Below are 19,309 nucleotides of genomic sequence, written 5' to 3' on the forward strand. Positions count from 1 at the left end.
ACTTACTCAGGCTTATTTGTGAAAACTGTCAGAACCGAAAAGGCAAAAAACGAAGCCAAACCTGATTGATCATATTTCTGTTGCATTATGCGGTGTGCCCCTTCTGGTAATTCTTGATTCAGAGGTTATTTATGTTGGCGGGATGGTTCCAATGGTTTGGAACCATAACTCAGGCACAAGCCCGAACACACGCACACGCATACTTGCAACAAAAATATCGCTCACATCCACCCCCAAAACACAGACACCCGCCCACACAAACACACCCTTCACATATTTGTAAGGCAGATTAGAATGGCTGTAAAAATGAGCATGAATTTGAACCCACAAAAGAGCCTGTGGGACCTGCAGGAATTTCCAGCCCTCTCTGACCAACACAGCCGACATCACCCCTCGTATTTCACCGCTAGAACTGACTCAACATCATCCCGTCAAAGTCAGTGGAATGCTCGGTAAAACAGGCTGAGAAAGTTCATTTTCATGTTTTATCTGGGAGCACATTGGTACTCAGGAGAAAAAAAAAAAAAAAGTAATTTACTTTGTTGATAGAGGAATACAACAGAACAGCATCTGAGTGTGGATATCGGCATCATTTATTTGCACACTGGGACAGTGGAAAGGAACAGTGTGTAATGTTTCAGGAATCAGGAAGGCAGGGTCTGATCTTTGACAGTGATTTAGTGTGACCACATAGTGATGAGTCAGGGCCATGAGCTGCTGCCCGGAATAGTAGCTCATCTGTGGTGTGGCAGAGAGGTTGTAATATTTCAGAAGGACAGCAGGATAACCGCAGTCTAATTGTTGTTTGCGAGGGAAAAGCAACACTTTGTCACAGTTAGACTTTCAAACAAATGTGTTTATAAAAAAAATTTAAAAAGAGATTCAGCAGCAGCTCAGTTTTCGCTTGATAACAAAATTGTTTATTGAATCAAAAGATTTGGGGTAGACAAAAAATAACTGTACAGTCTTTGCACAAATAGGAGAAAAACAATACAAACAATAAAAATCAATAGCTTATAAAATGTCCACGCCATCGGTGATATAAATCAAATCGATCACGATTTCTCAAAGATTCGAAAATATAAAATGTGCTGTCGTCGTGTCCGTGGAGGAAACTAGCTTGCAGACATGAAATAAACGTCGGAGAATAATCATCAAAGTTTTTCCGTGTTTTGAAACTGAAGCAAAATACTATGAATTGAACTCCTCTTAGTCAAAATTACTTCAAAGTACACAGCAGAAAACATTTATACCTGAATGCAGTTTATCTTCATTCTAAAGATGATTCAGCATTAAGTATTGCATTCCATTTAATGGCAACATCAGCTCTCCCTCATAGCTCCTCCACACGATAAACTTTTACTGCAGGAGCAAAATCAAATGCAACAATGCTTAAATTAAGGCGGCACATGGGCTTTGCTAATGCTTTCCTATAATCCTGGCTTCCATAACATATCCATAATATATTAATAGTGACTTGTTCATTAAATAAATCTCTTTGTTAATGGTGAGCTCCACCATCAGTAACAGTTTTTCAACTGTTTTTAACTTTAAAAGTCGAGAAAAAGGAAAGATTCATCCAAGCTTCTTGCCAAATACAACATAACCAAGAAAAGAAAAGAAAATAGGCTACTGCAGGCTACTCACCATGCGTGACAATCTTAAGGCTTCTGACAGCAGCACAGATGAAGGTTAGAAGCTTAAATATGAATATACTGAGCCAACAGGCACGAGGCACCTGTCGCCATTTTAGTCCTCCTCAGAGCCAAAACTGCAGAGGCTGGCATAACGCATTAGATCCTGCATAAAATATTACACCTTAAGCACTGCCAATGGATTCAGGCATTGCTTTTTTCTTTTTTTTTCCTAAACTGTACACGTGTTTTTAATAAACTTACTTTGTTTAAAAAAAAAAAAAAAGTAGTCCAAATCTGGAAAAATCAAATCCAACATATTGCACCCTGTATAGAATCTGTATAGCAAACATATACATAACACTGTGCGAGCAACAGTATAAGGCCTCCATAACTTAATGTGGTAAAGATCAACACATAATGAAGTAAAAGTCTTGTAGACAAACAAAATTTGCTTTCATTGGCACATGTTTTGTACAATGATCTAGTTTGAACAACTGAAGTGGAAGTGCACGTCAGTCAGGAAAAGCAAAGTGTCCGACACAAATGTTCTCCAGGAAGTTACGGTTAGCGATCTGAAACTGTGGGTGGCATGAACTGCACTCCTTTCCCTTACGACACCTTCCTCAGACTGTTACAAGTGCTTGGCTGCTAACAGAAAAAAAACAAAAAAACAAAAAACATTCTCCTTTGAAGATGAAATGTCTGTCTACATCATTACTTAATTTTTCTAACGAAGGTGAAAGGGTAATAATGAAAGTGAAAATAATGACATCCCTGCCCTGCTGTTCCTTAAAAAAAGAAACTGCATCAGTCTCGGCATAAGGCCCCGACTTCTCTGTCCATCCACATAGATCAAAGGAATCTTCATTTGTTCTTTATTTCTTGTAAAAATCTATAGTGCAAAAATGATTTCACTGAAGATGTGACTTAATCCAGCTTCCCAAAGGCTTGATGCAAAATGTAAAACTGAAATGACATTTGAAGGATTCCTTTATTTCTGTGATTAGTGTTGGGGGAGCGTTGATGTGGCCGCCTGAACAGTCCCCAGCCTGCCGTTCACTTGGACCGTCTTTTTGGGCACAGAGACCTAGTTAAAGGAAACACAACATGTCACCTTTGTATTTCTCCACTCTGGTAATGGCAGGAACAGCAGTTTATGGCACACTTCAAAGAAAATGAATAACTTCGAAATTCTCGGTGTTTGTGTTAATTGATTTTACACAGCCGCTGACCTAAAGCTTAACTATACTCTCTTGACAGTGTTCACAGAGTACAACAGCGCAGTATGACTGCTGTGTAACAATCTGCAATTCATCTCCAGTTTCCTGGCTGTTGGACTGCAGGAGGAAGACGTATGAAACCAAACCAAATCTGTGAGATGAGAGAGGACCCTGGTCTAACTCAATATGTCTCTCCTGTTGCTGTCTCCTGGTTTCTCGCCTCACCCTGACTTTGCCTTTATGAACTCTTCTTACATCTGCAGATTAAAGACATGAGACAGATAAATATCTGGATGTATTTTCTTCCCATATGAAAAGTCTAATGAGCTCTTACCTTAATAACTGTGCTTCCATGAAGCAACATAAATATCCAACAGTGCGAATTCAAAGTAACTAAATGTTGTTGAATGTTCCAAAAAAAAAAAAACAACCCCCACTCTAATGCATCATCCGATCCCTCGTCACCTTTTTTAGCCTCTCAGCAGCGGCTCCAGAACGTATAGCCTCCAGCATAGCCTCTCTGGGTGAGGCAGGATTCATGGGGGTGTGAGTATTTGGAGACGCCACTGCACCAGGCTTATTCTGGGACAGGACAGGTGGAGGTGCAACCATAGGTGGAGGAGGCGGTGGCTTAAAGACAGGGGAAGAGCTGCTCAAGGAAGGAGGGGAAAGAGAAGAAGCCACACTTCTCTCCTCCTCAGAAGTTGACTTCCCGAGCTCATTGGCCGCCTCGGATTTCGTCTGCGGACACAAAGTAATGGAATAACAGTAAATTTAGGCGCACCAGCATATGTGCAGCTCACTACTGACACATAGGGCGCTACCGAGGTGAGTTTACGCCAAATACGTTCTATTTAGTCATACAACTCCAATGAGCATAGTTAGTTATTATTTTATTTAGAGAAACACAAGATTATGGGTCCGATTTAGTCAAGCAACATTCCAGAGGTTCCACATCTGGTGAGGAACCTCCAGAATAAAACCGCAGATGTTACCAACTACAGCAGCCCATTTTCTGCCTCTTTCATTCAGTCCGGGTTCTCACGTGACAGTGAACCCCAACTGACCGATCACACACACCAGGATGAAAAATAAACACCTGCGCGTGCATGTCTTGCATGGCTGCATAAGATGCTAACACCAGAGAAAGAGTTTAGCGGTCAAATGACCTTTTACTTTGACTTTGTGGTGGTACTGGACAAACAGTTTGGAGGTTATACATACACACGTTAACATGTTAATTCAACCAAAATTGTGAGAAACTGAACTAAGTCGGACTGAACTACTGAAGGTGGAACAGACAAGACTTGTGCAGTGATATTGTGTACACAGCCATGAGAATATTTTACCTTCCTCAGCCTGCTGCTGTTGCTTTGGGCTCTGATAGCAGCTAGAAGAGCAGATCGTTCAGTCTCCTCTTCGACATAAGTCTCTTTCTTCTGGTTGCTGGGGCCAGAGGTGGATATCTGATGGTGCAATAAAGAGTAGAAAATCGGAATCTTTTTTTCCGTCCTCCAACAAACCCAATGATTCAGCAGCAGACTTAGCTGAAACCGGGATGTTAGTGTATTCTATAACTGGGTTCATGCTAGCCCAGAGTTTTCGCACAACTAGCGATCGCCCTCTTCATTTTAATGATTCATTTATCCCCACACTGTGCCGCGTTTAGCTCGATCTCACCTTCTTCAGTCCATCCCTGCCTCCACCTGTCTGGATTGCCTCCATCAGGCTGCTGTGCAGAGACGTCTCTTTCTCGGCAGACCTCTGGATCACTGGTTTGAACTTTTTGACAGGCCCAAACACCGTCACTGCTGCAGGCCCAGGAGTCCCATCACTGTGTGATACTGTGACTCCGTGCTGCGGTTTCACATCAGTGGCTGCCTTAGTCACGTCCCTAAAGCCCTGGAATATACATACAAAATGTGTTGACAAAAACCTTTGATAGTGTTAGTTTTTAAAGAGACCTTTATTATTAATGGGAATTTTACTTACACTTCTCTGGGCTATGGATGTGATCTTTGGCGCTGTGGGTGGCTTAGAGAAAGAGTGCGGAGCACTGCTTGTTGTGGGACTGGGGCTACTGGGCCAAATGTGTTTAATATGACCTCCGTTGTTATTGGCTGTAACTTTTATTAGGGTGGATCCACTGGACTGATTGTTATCATTCTTGGATGTTTCTGTGACCGACATATTAGAACCTTCTTTGGTGGATACGGCCAAATTTTCAAATCGCTTCCTGTTCAATTTCTCTTCTCCCACATCTCTTTGACTATGTGACACATATTCTGGGTAGCTCATCGACCTATTGGGACCTGGAGGGTTGGGTATAGAGGAAGAGACAATCTCCTTATCATCTGACAAAGATGACGCGGATGAGGTCTCTTGCATGGACCAACCTGATATCTGGAGGCCAGTAGCTGTCTGGGTTTTCAAAGAAGGAGAGAAATCAGGGGCTTTAGGGATGCTGCTCGGGTTGGCTGAGGTCTTCGGGGTGTATTTAGCGAGGGCAGATGCAACATAATGGCTTGAGGTTCGCCTGGGTGGTTTGAGGAAGGACAGGTCCTTTTGCAAGTCTTGAGGCAGTTGAGGGGGAAGGGCAGGTTTACTATTTGGCTGCTGAACATTTTTGGACACAGATATCTTGCTACCTACATCAGCCCAGTCTTTGTTTGCAACTTTGATAACTATCAGAGGTTTTTTAGCTTCTTCCTCCACCGCTTTAGGTTGGACGGTCTGTGCAAGCTCAGAAACTGTTCCTCGTGTTGTTTTCTGGTACTCTGTGTGACTGGTCTTCAATGTGGCTTCCAAGCCGCCAGTTGGAGCACTGTCCATGTCATTTGTGCTCTCCATAGCCTTATCAAACAGACTTTTTCTTTCAGTCACAGCATTTTCTTGTCTTTCATTTGAGCTCCAAAAAGCTTTGGCTTTTCCAAGAAGATAGGAGGCTTCGTCACTCTCCGACTCAGACGACTGTCTCGGTTTAGAACGGGAGATGCTCATTTTCACCAAATTTCCTTGATCGTCGATCTTAATGGCACCAGCAACTGGTGCGACAGCTGGCTGTATCGTAGCGTTGTGCATGACAGTGGGCTTGGGAGGGACCACAGTAAATGTTTTCATGCCCAAACGTGATGTGACGTTGCAAGTGATTTTACCGTGGGCAGTGCTCAAACTAGAGTTTCCTTGGTAATCTCTTTGCATCCCTTCATCTTTTTCTGGAGAACCCAATCTCTGAGTCACTGGGGGAGAAGCGGGCTTCTTCGGGGTAAGAGCGGGTTTGTTCTGTTGAAAGGACTGAGAGTTGCTATTCACAGGATCAGGGAGGATCTCACTGTTTTTGCCATTGTTCTTCATGTCAACATAAGATTTCACCGCCACGTTTTTTTTAGTCTCTCTCACACTGCGGGGATCAACCTTCATTTTTGCCTTATGCATCTTTACTTCCTTTTCATCCCCAGGAGATTTGTCATCCAGTGATTTCCTATGCTGCTCAGATTGATACTGCTTAGCACTTCTTTTATCGCTGACAGCAGCTGTATAAGCATTGTTGTTTTTGTTCTGTGGCTCCGCACAGGACTTGTGATTAAAGCATGGACCTGTGAGGAGATAAGGCAAGAAAGATAGTTAATCTAATGGAGGGAAAACATACATATAATCACATTTAACTGTAGTGGGTACATACTGATGTGTTGGTTATCATTCTTACCTTTGCTGCCAGCTGACTCAGTACTGGTGAGAGATTTCCCCTCGTGTTCGATAATATCATGCTCATACTCCTCCAGTACCTCATCTATGGCTGTGACTGGCACATCCATGTCCACTACAGAGACAGGTACCTCATTACTGTTGGTGGACATGGTATAACGGCTGTCTTTTTCTGACACGATGTCTTTGTGGTCTAAAAAGGAGGTTAATATATCATATATTAGAATTATGGACATGAATTAAAGCTCCTTTATGTCAATGAGAGTTGTGTAGTCAACAGTTTTGACCTTGAACAGATTTAACCCCTATTGAACTACACTATACATAAATCTGTGAATAAATCCTTGAGTTAAAAAAAAGCACATGGCTGGACTGCCAGGCTGCCGCATTGAAGACGTGTAAATCTACTTTAGCTGGACTGTAGCCCTCTGACATGCTGCCTCACCTGCAAGGTCTGCTTCGAGGTCTGCCAAAGTCTGATGGAGCTGGGCTGTGAGCTCCGAGTCATCTTCATTGCTTTTGACCGATTGTGCCTGATGGCTGGCACTGTGCCTGAAAGTGATACATAACAAAAAAAATTGGTGTCAAAAAGCCAAATGCACTAATAGACACATGTTTAAAAAAAAAAAAAAAAAAGGACACAAATGGCAGTCCCATTAACAACGTAAACGCTAAAAGCAATTGGGCAGAATAAATGCAGTAAACACTGATATTGTCTTCATTTTTAATTGCAGCTATCAATGAACAGATGATCCGAGCAGTTTCTTGATGTCCTTAGTTACATTCACCACCCTTTTTGATACTAGTGCGGCAGGGATAAAAGCAGATCAGTAACAGAAGGAAAAATATTTGTTTGTGCAAGTGCAAACTAAATGTCATTTTTATTGGAGCCCGCAGGCTTTGAAACAGGCTGCAGTTAAGATATTATTATCACACTTTAAACTTCCCCCACTTTCTTCAAGGGTTCAACAGAGCATTCTCACGAATTAGTGTCATATTAGCCATAACAAATTGTAAAAAGGAGGCCAAACCAAATAGAATTTATTTTCTAAGAGACTTGGACTGGTTCGCTTTTCCTCAGTGGTTCTGAGAAAATGGGGTTATAGCCCTTTTCCTGGAATACCAAGAACCCAGCAGCATCAGGCCAAACTCTGGATTCATCATGCTTCTTGTAGTTAAAGCTTCAATCCACAATCCCTGGTCTGGGCACAAAACCATACACATTTCGCAACAACTTAAAAGGCGTAAAGTGATCTGGAGCAGAATTCATTTTCCAAAAAGAGCTTTGAAAAGGGGCCTAGAAACATAAATATGAGCGCCAAGCACAAAAAGTTGACCGGCCAGCTTTGGCCACAACTCAGATACAAAAAGATGGGAGGTGCTTTTGGTTATTAGCCTACTGCTGGGATAGTAAAAGGTGTTGCCAGACTCAAGTTGGATGAAAGGATGATGAATCACTCTCCATGTGAAAATACAGGTGTTTGATAAAACTTTGACACAAGGAGGCTTGTAAATGTATAAATCTATATATTTTAAAGCAGGTCACGGCCGCCTCTATGGACAGCTGTGTGAATAGCACACACGTGGTGTTGTCTGACAGGGAACCACAATCTATGAATAAAAACGAATTAAAAAAATGGAATAAAGTGTTAAAATGGCAAGACTAGTTAAAAAAAATAGTAATGGAAAGTCAAAAGGAGTTGACTAAAAACGAATAAGCCCTGTGAGGAAGGAGACAAGATGCACTAGACTGACAAGTTTGGAAGACTGAGTTCTTTCGAGGACAATACAGATGTCTGAATGTGCTTCACTGTCTCGATGGATCAATATTGCACATTAGGTAAATATACACAAACACCACTTACTTGACAACTACATTTACCACCCCCCACCCCCACACTCTTGCCCTACCAACTTCAATGGTTCCTCTTTCTGTGATATCCATGACTTCCTCTCTACCTGTGCTTCGATCTCCAGGTGGCACATCCCTCATCGCTGTCACTGGAACTATCCCGCGCTGGTTGCAGCCGTTTCTCTCCTCTGGCCTCTCCACTTCTTCCACCCTGGGATAAACTCCCATCTGGGGAGGTGGGTAGGGTGTCAGACGGAGAACTGACCATGCACGAGTCCTCGCCCTCTGCCATGCCCTCAGAAGCTGCATAACCATGATCGGGCAGGCTGCTGCCACCACTGCTGCTGTCCAAGGACAGAGTCTCGGCTTCAGGTGCTTCGGTTTCTTGTTTCTTGCCACTGCCCGTGGAGCTCTGCATGGAATGGAGCCATGCTGAGAGAGGACAGAAGAAAATCTCTGTATGAATTTTAGGCGATATCAATGGATTCAAAAGTGGTAGGCACGGTTAGCAGCATTAAACTTCCACACCCAAATCAAAGACATTCCAGTGGTTTTGTGAGATGAAAGGAAGGGATTGGGGATGAAGTCGTCAATGGGCAAAAACTCTACATATCAAGGTTAGACACCTCGAGGTCACAGGTATTTTGTTAATGCAAGGCAATATTTCAAAATCTGGGGCTCAATCTTTCACAAACCAACAAAAAAAAAACACTTTTAGACATCTAAAAAGCATTTGAAAGAGAAAAGTATGAGAACAGATGAAAGATGAGAACAACAAAAACAAGTGTTAAAGGAGCACAGGATGCAGATTCAAGATTGAGAAAAGACAGAAGAAGAAAAGAAAACAGAGGTCGTATTTAAACATTCATTCTGCAACCAGACACACACACAAACCAGAAAGCACAGGCCAAATATACCAGAGAAGCCTGGAGCAAAACTACTCATGACTTGATAAAAAAATAAATAAAAAAAAAAAAAAAAAAATCTTCAATCACGTGTGGGGGGACTTTCTGTAAACAAACTCTTTCAATTAAATTCCCTCCAAACTGTTTAAGGTTCAAGAAAAAGATAGCATTGCCTCATACCCTCTCATCTCTTTAATACACTCATTCTCTGGTCAGTCCTGTGGGTTCTGGGGAACTTAAATAGAGTGTCAATGATTTCAATGAACTCTGGGCCGAGGGAATAATAAAAAAAAAAAAAAAATCTGTGAACTATTTGTTAGGTTTTCGGCAGCCCAGCAGGCATTCAGAAGTCTGGGAATTCAAAAGGGGATTCTTTGAAATGAGTTCAACAGTGAAGGACCTTGTTTTTACAGTAGTATCAGGTGCAGATGAGAGTGAGTATGAATTTGAACCTGCACTGTGCTGCTGAAACAAGTCTTCTTGTGTGTGTGTGTGTGTGTGTGTGTGTGTGTGTGTGTGTGTGTGTTTGTGCGTCTGGTCCTAATGGTGTGTGGAGAACAGTCAGTTCCAGGAGATGTGGTGATGACTCACAGGGCTGTCCTCCCAGCTCCTTCCCAGCAACTGCAAAGTCATGCCAGTTACAGCCACAATCAGCACACACACTCACACACAAAAAGGTGCACATGCACATACACGCAGACTGTGTTATGCTCTCCTAAACATCTGCTCCCAAACCTTCAACTCACAAAAACCTAGAGCACATGCGTCTGTTAAGGCCAAACAAACAATGTCTTCATTCCAAAGCTGTCGATATAGTGACATGTTACTTACTCGAAATCTGACCGTGGCAATCCATTCGCAAAGCCAAAACAAAATCCTACCCCTTTTCTCCAGTCTTTAATGCTTTAATTGAAAGACGCATTCAAACACACCTTCTGTTTCTCAGTGACAAAAATCTATCAACACATTTCCAGAGATTCAGCTCGGAGCCTAAAACTTACTGTCTACTTCTCAAAAATGCTAAATTTGTCCTCATAAGATTCAGGGATACCACAGTAGTACACTCACACAGAGAACTCGGGTTATAACAAAAAGTCATCGACTGACTAAACACAATCACTACACGACAAGAAGCCACTTTAAGTCTTTAAAACTGTAAACAAGTTGATTCCCACCAAAGTCAGCTGTGAAGCACTAACAGTCTTTTCTGAGAAGAAAGCTTTCTTTGGGAAGAGCTCTTATATTTCATTTAGTTGTTTTATATATCATGAGCAATTCGAACCTAAAGGGAGCGTGTCATACAAAGATCAATACAAAGACCCCCCCCCCCCCCCCCATAATATCATAAAAGTCAGCAATCATTCAGGCTTTAGGTTCCTAAACTTAGTCACAATCTTAGGCACTGACACAGAGACATTACACTGTCCACTTATTGTTCTGCAGCTATCACATATATATTAGCTGATATCACATAGCTTTGCCTCATTGTCCTATCACCACATTCTGGGTGCCCACTTACAACTAAGCTCTGATGTCATGCATAATCAATGACAACCGCTAGGATCAAGGTGAAAAGTAAAACCATGCACATTATGTACATGTATTTCTTTAAAAAAAAATATATAAGAAAAAAGAACAATCAAACACTGAATAGCATTTCTTTAAAGGTGAAACTAAAGAGCAAGACTTGCCCCAATTTCTGTCAAAGAACAAATAAAGTAAGACTGGCTACCAACACACCATGCAAGGCTGTAGAAATAAACTATCAAAATATAGTTACAGAAATTCAATCAAATACGGCAGAACTGAATAATCGGCGGGACAAAAAAAAAAAAAAAAAGCCCTCAAAGGAATGAGAGGGGGAAGGTTGATTATCAAAGGAAAGTCCAACAGAAGTAAGACAGGCCATGAAGAAGCAAAGGGAGCTGATGAAAAAGGGTTGCCAGGGTGAAGAAAGGATGGAGCCAGAAAGAGACTTCACGAGTGTTTGGACCGCAGACGCACAGGCCCACAGCAGTACACTACAAAACAAAAAAAAAAAAAAGGGGTGTGGGGTCGGGAGCAGGGAAGAGAACAGACAAAATTTGAAATGAATAGATCATTCATAGATCACTTGGCAGGCGCACAATGAGGTGAAGAAAAGGAAGAAGTAGTTTGGCCATCTATCGTGGTAATGCAGCGAAGATACGCAGTTCAGCAACCTCTTCCATTATGCATCAAGTATACTCCCATGTGGTGTTTAAATGCAACATAAAAAGCACTACGGCTGATTGGTGATGACCTCAGCCCTGACCTTTTGGACCCCGACATTTATATGACGTTTATAGATATGAAGCACCTTGACCTCATACGGGCCCGGTATCACTTAACAACACTCAGCTGCCCCAGTCGCTGAAGGAGAGACGGAAAGCATATTAGGACAGAGTTCAATATTCAAACAGACACACAAATCTAAATGGATTTGCTGACATGTAACACACAAATTCTGATTGGGACAGATGAAACAAGAGCAGGAAAAACAGATGAGCAGCCTCTAGAAAGGAAGAAAAAAAAAAAGTATCAGTGGAAAGAGATCAGCAGTCCATGTGGAACCTACACTGGGGTCCTGCTTCCTCCACCTCCAAGGGGTCCTGTGGAGGGATGCTGTCTGCAGGATCAATGGGAGGGGAGGGAGAGGGAGAAACAGACAAGGTAGGGGATGAGTCAAGCTGACGTGGCTCTCTGATTGGGGAACGACGAGGTTTGGGAGGCACTGGTCGATCACCGTTTTCTGGATAAACAAAGGGCATGCGGGCAAGGATAATGATACTGGTCACACTTGAAGAAATAGGAAAAATGTCACACAACTTAAGATATACTGTACTCATTCTGCTGAGCCACAAACTTTAACCAAGCGCTTCTGCTACTCTAGCTCATGTATGTATGTTAGTGGAAAATGTACAACAGGGTTCGGTGAGCTTTGGTAATTTGGAAGGCACAGGCTGGCACAACCTGAACACACGGCAGCCCTGAACATACAGGCCAAGGTAAGGATGATGAAACCAACACTGTTTGGTGAAGCAGTTATGATTTACGCAACACACTTTACCGCAGGAGTGTTTGAGCCGTCATCCATTTCGGTAGTACAACATTTACCACAGAAGTTGGTAAGGAAGCTATGACAAACAAGATTAAAGAAACTCAAGACTGACATTTCTTGTGTAACAGACAGAATTCAAGTTCCAACCGAGGAGTGTGAGGACCACAAAAATGTGTGTGGAATATTTGGAAACGCAATCTGCATGCGAGTTAATGAAGGCAGACAGCCGAGAGCCACATAAAAGACGTCAAAAGGAACTTCCAGTGCAGAGCTGCTAGTTTGTGTCATTCCTACAGCCCTCAGGGCTGCAGTCATTTTAATGAGCTCTCACCTGTAGGTAAAATCTGTTGGAAGAGCTATTCATGTTCACTGACCACCATTCCTTCTTTCACCACGAAAAGCATTCTTTGATGCTGAAAGCATGGGACGCTCTCGGCACTGCTGGTGCCATTAAATTAATTTATGTTTTAGGTATTGCTGACTTTTCCGGTTGCGTGTACTTTATCAGCACTTGTTGACATAAGTATCAGATTAGCAGTATATCAACATTGCACAAGAAACAGATTCGAATCTGCCATGTCTGTCCTCAGTGCAAAGTGTAGCCAACCCTCTGTCAAAGCGCTTGCTTTTTGATGCTCTTCTGACTGTGCGACATTCCTGTTTTGCTCCTCTCACTTGTTCCCTCTGCACTTTGGGACCAAAATGCCACAGAGAGTCACACAAATCATAGGATGGAAAAATATCAAACTGTTGCAGAGCTGATTGTGACCGTGTCACTGCCCTACCACAAAAATACAACCCTTAAAGTACAACAAGGAACTCCAGTGTTACTCCGGTGGAATTTCACAATGAGGTCAAAGGACAAACCTTGGAAACAAAGGTAAACAGAGCAACAGCTGATGTTTTAAGGCAAGTGACAGCAAGATATTCCAAGATGCCTCTCAGTTTAGAATCCCTCTTTTTCCTATCCTACAGAAACCTAAATAGAAATTCCCTTTGAAAGGGGCAGGACCAGTTGCTGCGCACCAAGTCTTTCAGTACGTTTAACTAATAAACCGTATACAACAACTGACAAAATATTTCAAATATTGTACGTTTCTAGGAAGTCAAGTTGTTAGGGCATTTTGAATTAATAAATACAAAAATCTTGTCAGTATCTTTAAGCCACAGCCCCCGTCTTAGCACTTTGTACGTAGAGGCCTGCAGAAGGCAAATTATTCCTGAATACATTATGGAGAGGAAGACCGTCTATCACTGAGTTGCGAGTCAGACGAGAAGCATTGAGCACGATGCTAACAGAGGTGTAAAGTGGCAAATGGGACGAAATGTGTCTGGATGACATTCTCAGACAATACAGAGTCAGTGGAAAACAGGAAGGATAAAATACAGCTACCCAATAACAACCCTGTCCCACAGGCAGTATTACTTTTACTTACTTACTGATTGAAGTAAAAAGACCTCAATGAGAGACTGAATCAAAACAACAGCAGCTGAAAGGCTAACTGAAACTTGAAACATCCATTGCTCAAATTTCTATCTCTGCCTTTACAAGCCAAAGGGAGCGCTGTGAAGTAGGTACAGAGTGGAGCTGACCTTCTTAAGATGCATACCAGGTATCCACTGCCCAGTATGCACCGTTCATACGAATAAAAGCAGTTATGCACAGAGGGACTGTTCGTTGTCACTCTGAGAAATAAGATCGTGTCAAGGGTGTGTGTGGGATTAAGAAAGAAAAAGGTGGGAATGTTGCTTTTAGAGTACAGTTATGCCAGTAAAAACACACATTTGAACTAAATGACTGTAACTTGACAAATAAAAAGCTGCTGAAACAGTGAACATTTGAAAGAGTCATGGCAAAAGAAAGATTGTGCACCGTCAGCTGTGTCCAGTAGTCGCTGAAATTCTTTTAAACTGTTATGCTAACGGCTTTATCCTCTCCAATGCGCTGGTCTTCTCATAGTTCTCCCTCTCTTTTGCTCTCATCTGTCTTTCCATCAGAGTTCCCTCCTTAAAAGTAATCGAGTCTGCCTCTTTCATCCTTTCAACCCTGTCATCCCTTAGCCAAAAACCTTCCCATGCTCCGTTCCCTCCACTTCATTCTGACACTCTCACCTTTCACATCTCTTTTTCTAATGCCCGCGGCTCTCTCATCTATGACCCCGTCAGACTCTACAACCGTCAGCTGCAATTCACTTTCCCTCTGAGAATATTCTGGGTTATATAGAAAATCGATATGAGGCCAACTAAAGTTCAAGTAGTTCCTGTTTAAATCTGTGATGGATCTATCTGCCTTTGCATCTGCCAACTCTCAGAGTTATGCGAATGGTTGACTGCATTTGAGAGCAAGAGAGGCAAGACTAAAAAAATAAAAACAAAAATAGCGACAGAAAGAGGTAGAAAGAAAGATAGAAAAATGATTGACAGGCACGTGTGAGAAACAAGGACTCTGTCTCAGGAGCTATGATGAAAACCAGCCCCACTAGATCCTGTTCTGCAGCCGTGACGTGACGTAGACACACATACATCGACACGTACACGCACACACGGGCTTCTTTTGTTTCAGTAGGACAGGCATGTCTGTTTTTGCAGTTTGAGCCTCAGATGTTGCCACAGTGCGACAGCCCAGCTTTCCAGGGTAGACAGTTAGAAAAGTCTTTACAGGCAAATTGTCACCGTCTCACTTCTGAAACATACGGTGTCTTTGCCACCACTGTCAAAAGCCCAGTGATCAGCAGCTTTATTTCACAATTCAATAGTGAGCTGGTATTGACACAAAGGAAGACAACTAGAATAGCTGTACATGACAACAACAGGTGGGCATTCACTCATTTTATTCTGAGAGATGCTGGTTAATAGGTTGTGTCTTCGCTGTCAAGGGGAAAAACATTCTGAAATTATTTTAGGAACATTCTAGATATATTTTTAACTCTTTATTTTTATGAATCTACGTATTAACTGATGTCTTTAAATGTTGCCTTGTCTATCGTTATGCCATCTTACTGGAATTTACCTATTGCGCTGTGTCTGTTGTTCTCAACTTCATCCAGTTTCAGGTTTAAGGCCGACTCTGTCTCCGACCTCGAGCTGCTGTCCGAGGTCTCTTCTTGATTTTTCTGGGCAGGCGGACTGCTGGTTGATTTAAGCGTTGTGCTCCTGGAGCTTTTTGTAGCCGGCTGAGCCTGCACAGAGCCACTTGCTGTGCTACTGGTGCTGCAGCAGGAACCAGACAGCTCCAGGTCAGCATCTGAGTCGTCAAGACTGTGACCGAGTTCAGAGCTGGAATCCTGCACGGCCAGGCTGTCGTTGGTGCTGCTGCTTGGGGATGGAGAACTGGTGGTTGGAGAGGCCTCGCGCACAGGTGGAGGCTGTACTGCTATTTTGAGAGGAGCTGGTTTCACCATTTGTACCACCACAGAGGCATCGGAGACTCTGGTCGACTGTGCCACTTTGGTGCGGTAGGCTGGGGTGGATATTTCAATAGTGGGGCTTTCAGGTGTGGGAGCAGCAGGCGTTGAAGTGTAGTCGGAGTCCTGGGTGAGGGAACTTGGAGTGGGAGGAGGGGCTGGAGCCTTTCTTTTCCTTAACTGGCTCTCTGAACCGAGGCCCACCTGGTAGAAAAGAAGTGAAAAGAAAGGAGGCAGAGAGGAGAAAGTTAATTTACATGAGCACTTTATGCACGTGTGTGTGTGTGTGTGTGTGTGTCTGTGTGCATTTGTGGTTTAACCATAAACTATACAGTAAATTCAGTCTGCCAGGACTAAAATAGACTTTACTACTGACTAATCAAATCAAGTGGCGTTCTGGCAAAGGTTTGGGTGTTCGAAATCCATCAGTGTCCACATTCCTTTTAAATTATCCAACAAGGAGACAAATAAGGTCTGCCAGCAATTCAGTTAATACGATGCGGTGGTACTGCGACAGCACCTTTGTGCATTTTAGTAATTCTTAGTTTTTCTGTGGGCACACCACCCACTGCTTAAATGTAATGCTGTTGAGCCGATTTACTTTTTCCCACAAGCGTGTTGATGTGACAGGTCACATGCACATGAAAGATAATGTCCAATTTCACATCTTGAACCTATATATTTCAATCACATAAGAAAAGCAAAAAACTTGGAGATAGCTGAACATATCTCCATGGATGGATAGAGCGACCCGTGGATTCCTCTGATAAATGCAAATATACAAGTAAAACAAATAGAAAATGCACTGGCAAACTAACAAAGTAGTAAATTATTTATTTTATTCCACAGGAAGGTGAGGCCATTCACACACTTATTTTGCTGTTGAATCTCAATCTCAATAAAGTGAGCGCATGAAAATTCAATGTAAAAGGGCTGAGGGCAGGCTTCAACAGCACAGATAGCCTTATTTTGAAGAAATGATCATTACCATTTCTGCTTTCAACTGTTCCTCACCTTGAAACTCAACAAAGAACATGCCTAGAGCTGCATACACTGTTGCATCATTCAGCAATGCAAGAAAGAGATCAGGCCACCTTGCGTTTCTGCAGGCAAACTGGGTTCACACATGTGAACTCAATGAACCCAGTGCAGGGCATGCTATGGAAATCCAAATGGCCCCCCAACGGGCTGTCTTTCTCTGAACCGCTCCCCTGCTCTTCTCCCTCCTCAGCATTTATATATACATGAATAGAAACACAACAGTGGAAGTGGGCCAAAGTTGAAGCTGCGATGGATGACTGACTTGCCTATAAAGATGGATGTGTGTGTGCGTGCTTGTGCGTGTCTGTCTGTGTATGTGGCCCGGCTACATGTATGTATGTCTGTATCCTAGTACGTTAATATGTGCGTTCCCTCCAGAGATAAACACAAGATTGCAGTCGAGCTACACTATGAAACGAAAACAGAAGCAGCGTCAACATACAAGCATAAGCACGTACATTTGTTTGTGTGACTGAACAGGCTCATGCACACTCGCATATAAGAAGAGTATGTCTCATACATCCTGCTGAGCGGGAGTGTATAGATTAGGGGGTTGCTGAGCGGGGCTAAACTTGTGTTGCTTTTCTGAGGGTATGGCACCATGACTGGGAACGCAGCATGCACTTAAGCATGTTACAGTAGATTTAATATTACATTGAACCACATTTAAAGTCAAACTATAAACTAAGTCAAGCCAAATTTGAATATGAACTATGTTAATGTGTTGATGAATTTTACATTTTCTCATTTTGGTCCCATTTGGATGAGGTCTAAAACTTGTTTTTCAACCCCCCAACAACCTGGGGGGGGGGGGGGGGGGGGGGGGGGGGGTTTGGGGGGTGGCAGGACTCTCAACCACGTACGCTTTAAGTGGACTCGAGTCATGTTACATTAAATCACAAGCAACAACAATGTCAACTGAAATGAATGCAAAGCTGTTGAAGTGAGTGATTAAGTTCACCAAAGAGCGTCCTTCAAATCACATTGTGAAGGATGATTCAGATGGCAGGAGGATTAATAATCAATATGCACTCTGAACACACAGATATGCCAACAAGTACATAATTCTAATGGACTGGTTTTGAAACTGATTATTTATATAGTTAACTTAAGATAAATATTGAGACATTTTTCTTTATCAGAGGAGCTGGACGGATGGATCATTCATCCATGCATCAGTGTCCGTGTTGGCTTGGTAAAAGAAAGGGTTAAACACCGTTATTCCAAGCACACTTATAATACAGGTTACAGGTTTATCAAGTCATACAAGTTCAATTAATTACAGAGGGTGAAGTAATAATGAAGGAGCTCATCAGCCGCCAGCTGATCATCTATTTTCCTCGTTTTTGAGCCGACTTTATTTTTTGTCTGTTTTACGTCAACAAAATGTCAGTGGTAACTTCATTCAAAGCTCTCCTGTTTTCTGCATTTTTTCTATCTTTAGACAGGAGCTTGCCATTCTGTTATTGAGGGAGAGAAGTCCTGTAGTAATGGAGATGTACTTTTGTTCGATTAGGTTTTAAAGAGAAGAATCTTAAAGCTAAATTTAACACGCAACAACACTGTCGGGTCGGTGTGTTTTTCCGACCCGAACAGCTGCGATTGGTGTGACAGTGAGCATCCTGAACTAACCGTTATAATCAATGAATGCGCTTCTCTTTTTGAGCAACTGCGTGACATGGGTACGTATTATAGGGAATTGCGCTTTGAGAGAGAGCATTGAGAACTAAAACCAGAGCAGGCTTTTGTGTCCATTAAATTTTCCACTCTATGGCTTGCTAGGCTAAGGGCCCCATGTTGAAGCATGTTGATCGGATAGGGCCACCCATGGAGCCTTCAACCTAGTGGCGTGACCATTCATCGGTGGTTTTGAAGGACTCTTGTTGGGTAAGAGCTTCTATAACAGACTAACATTAGAGCGCTGATGTGGAATGTAAAACAAAGTATGTGCATGTATGAGAGGGGGTGACGCTATGTTTGTGTGTGCTTAGGCATGTCAGAATGCATGAGCATATTCCCACATGTATGTGTATGCATGTGCGTGTCAGAGGTAATAATAGCAGCTGAACTGTGTCAACACGAAGGGCACCGAGGTCATAAACACCCTAACAGCAGGCTGGAAGACAGTTGGCGTGTGTTAGTTCTTCTGAGTGTGTTATAATGAAGATGTGTGGGTGTGCAAGTTTGATGGAAGGAGTTTTATGTTAAAAAGTTTTAACAATGTGGCGAGAGAGGGGGGGAGAATGAGGATGAGACACATGGCTGACCCAGTTCTTTTGTCATCCAGCTTGTCCTACTAACCTACTGAAAAGTAAGATTTTCTTCACCCTTTCCCTTCAGATACAGTGATCTTTGTACACAGTTCATTTTGGGTCAGCGGTGGGCTGACATAAGGGGAAAGAGAAGCAAATGCATCGTAAAACTTAGGGACCGTGGGCAATGATCTGTATTCAGATACTAACACAT

The 19,309-nt window shown here is 42.6% G+C and overlaps 1 protein-coding gene across 3 annotated transcripts in view; it reads right to left on the bottom strand.

The window, feature by feature from the left end:
• Window positions 1-823: 823 nt before the first annotated feature.
• The window catches only part of cobl (cordon-bleu WH2 repeat protein), a 54,215-nt gene continuing 35,729 nt past the window's right edge, over window positions 824-19,309 (bottom strand). For 2 of the 3 annotated variants that reach the window (XM_075465080.1, XM_075465079.1), the window contains 10 exons: window positions 15,409-16,006; window positions 11,916-12,089; window positions 8,522-8,846; window positions 7,008-7,114; window positions 6,564-6,755; window positions 4,850-6,453; window positions 4,538-4,759; window positions 4,207-4,323; window positions 3,323-3,598; window positions 824-2,724 (listed from right to left, as the gene is read on the bottom strand). In XM_075465080.1, the coding sequence (XP_075321195.1) occupies window positions 2,641-2,724; window positions 3,323-3,598; window positions 4,207-4,323; window positions 4,538-4,759; window positions 4,850-6,453; window positions 6,564-6,755; window positions 7,008-7,114; window positions 8,522-8,846; window positions 11,916-12,089; window positions 15,409-16,006 (3,699 nt within the window). In that variant the 3' untranslated portion in view covers window positions 824-2,640. The remainder of the gene's footprint in view (window positions 2,725-3,322; window positions 3,599-4,206; window positions 4,324-4,537; window positions 4,760-4,849; window positions 6,454-6,563; window positions 6,756-7,007; window positions 7,115-8,521; window positions 8,847-11,915; window positions 12,090-15,408; window positions 16,007-19,309) is intronic. The other variant, XM_075465081.1, reaches the window with a different exon arrangement.

This window comes from Odontesthes bonariensis, chromosome 5 (assembly GCF_027942865.1).
Source record: "Odontesthes bonariensis isolate fOdoBon6 chromosome 5, fOdoBon6.hap1, whole genome shotgun sequence".
Taxonomy (NCBI): Eukaryota; Metazoa; Chordata; class Actinopteri; order Atheriniformes; family Atherinopsidae; genus Odontesthes; species Odontesthes bonariensis.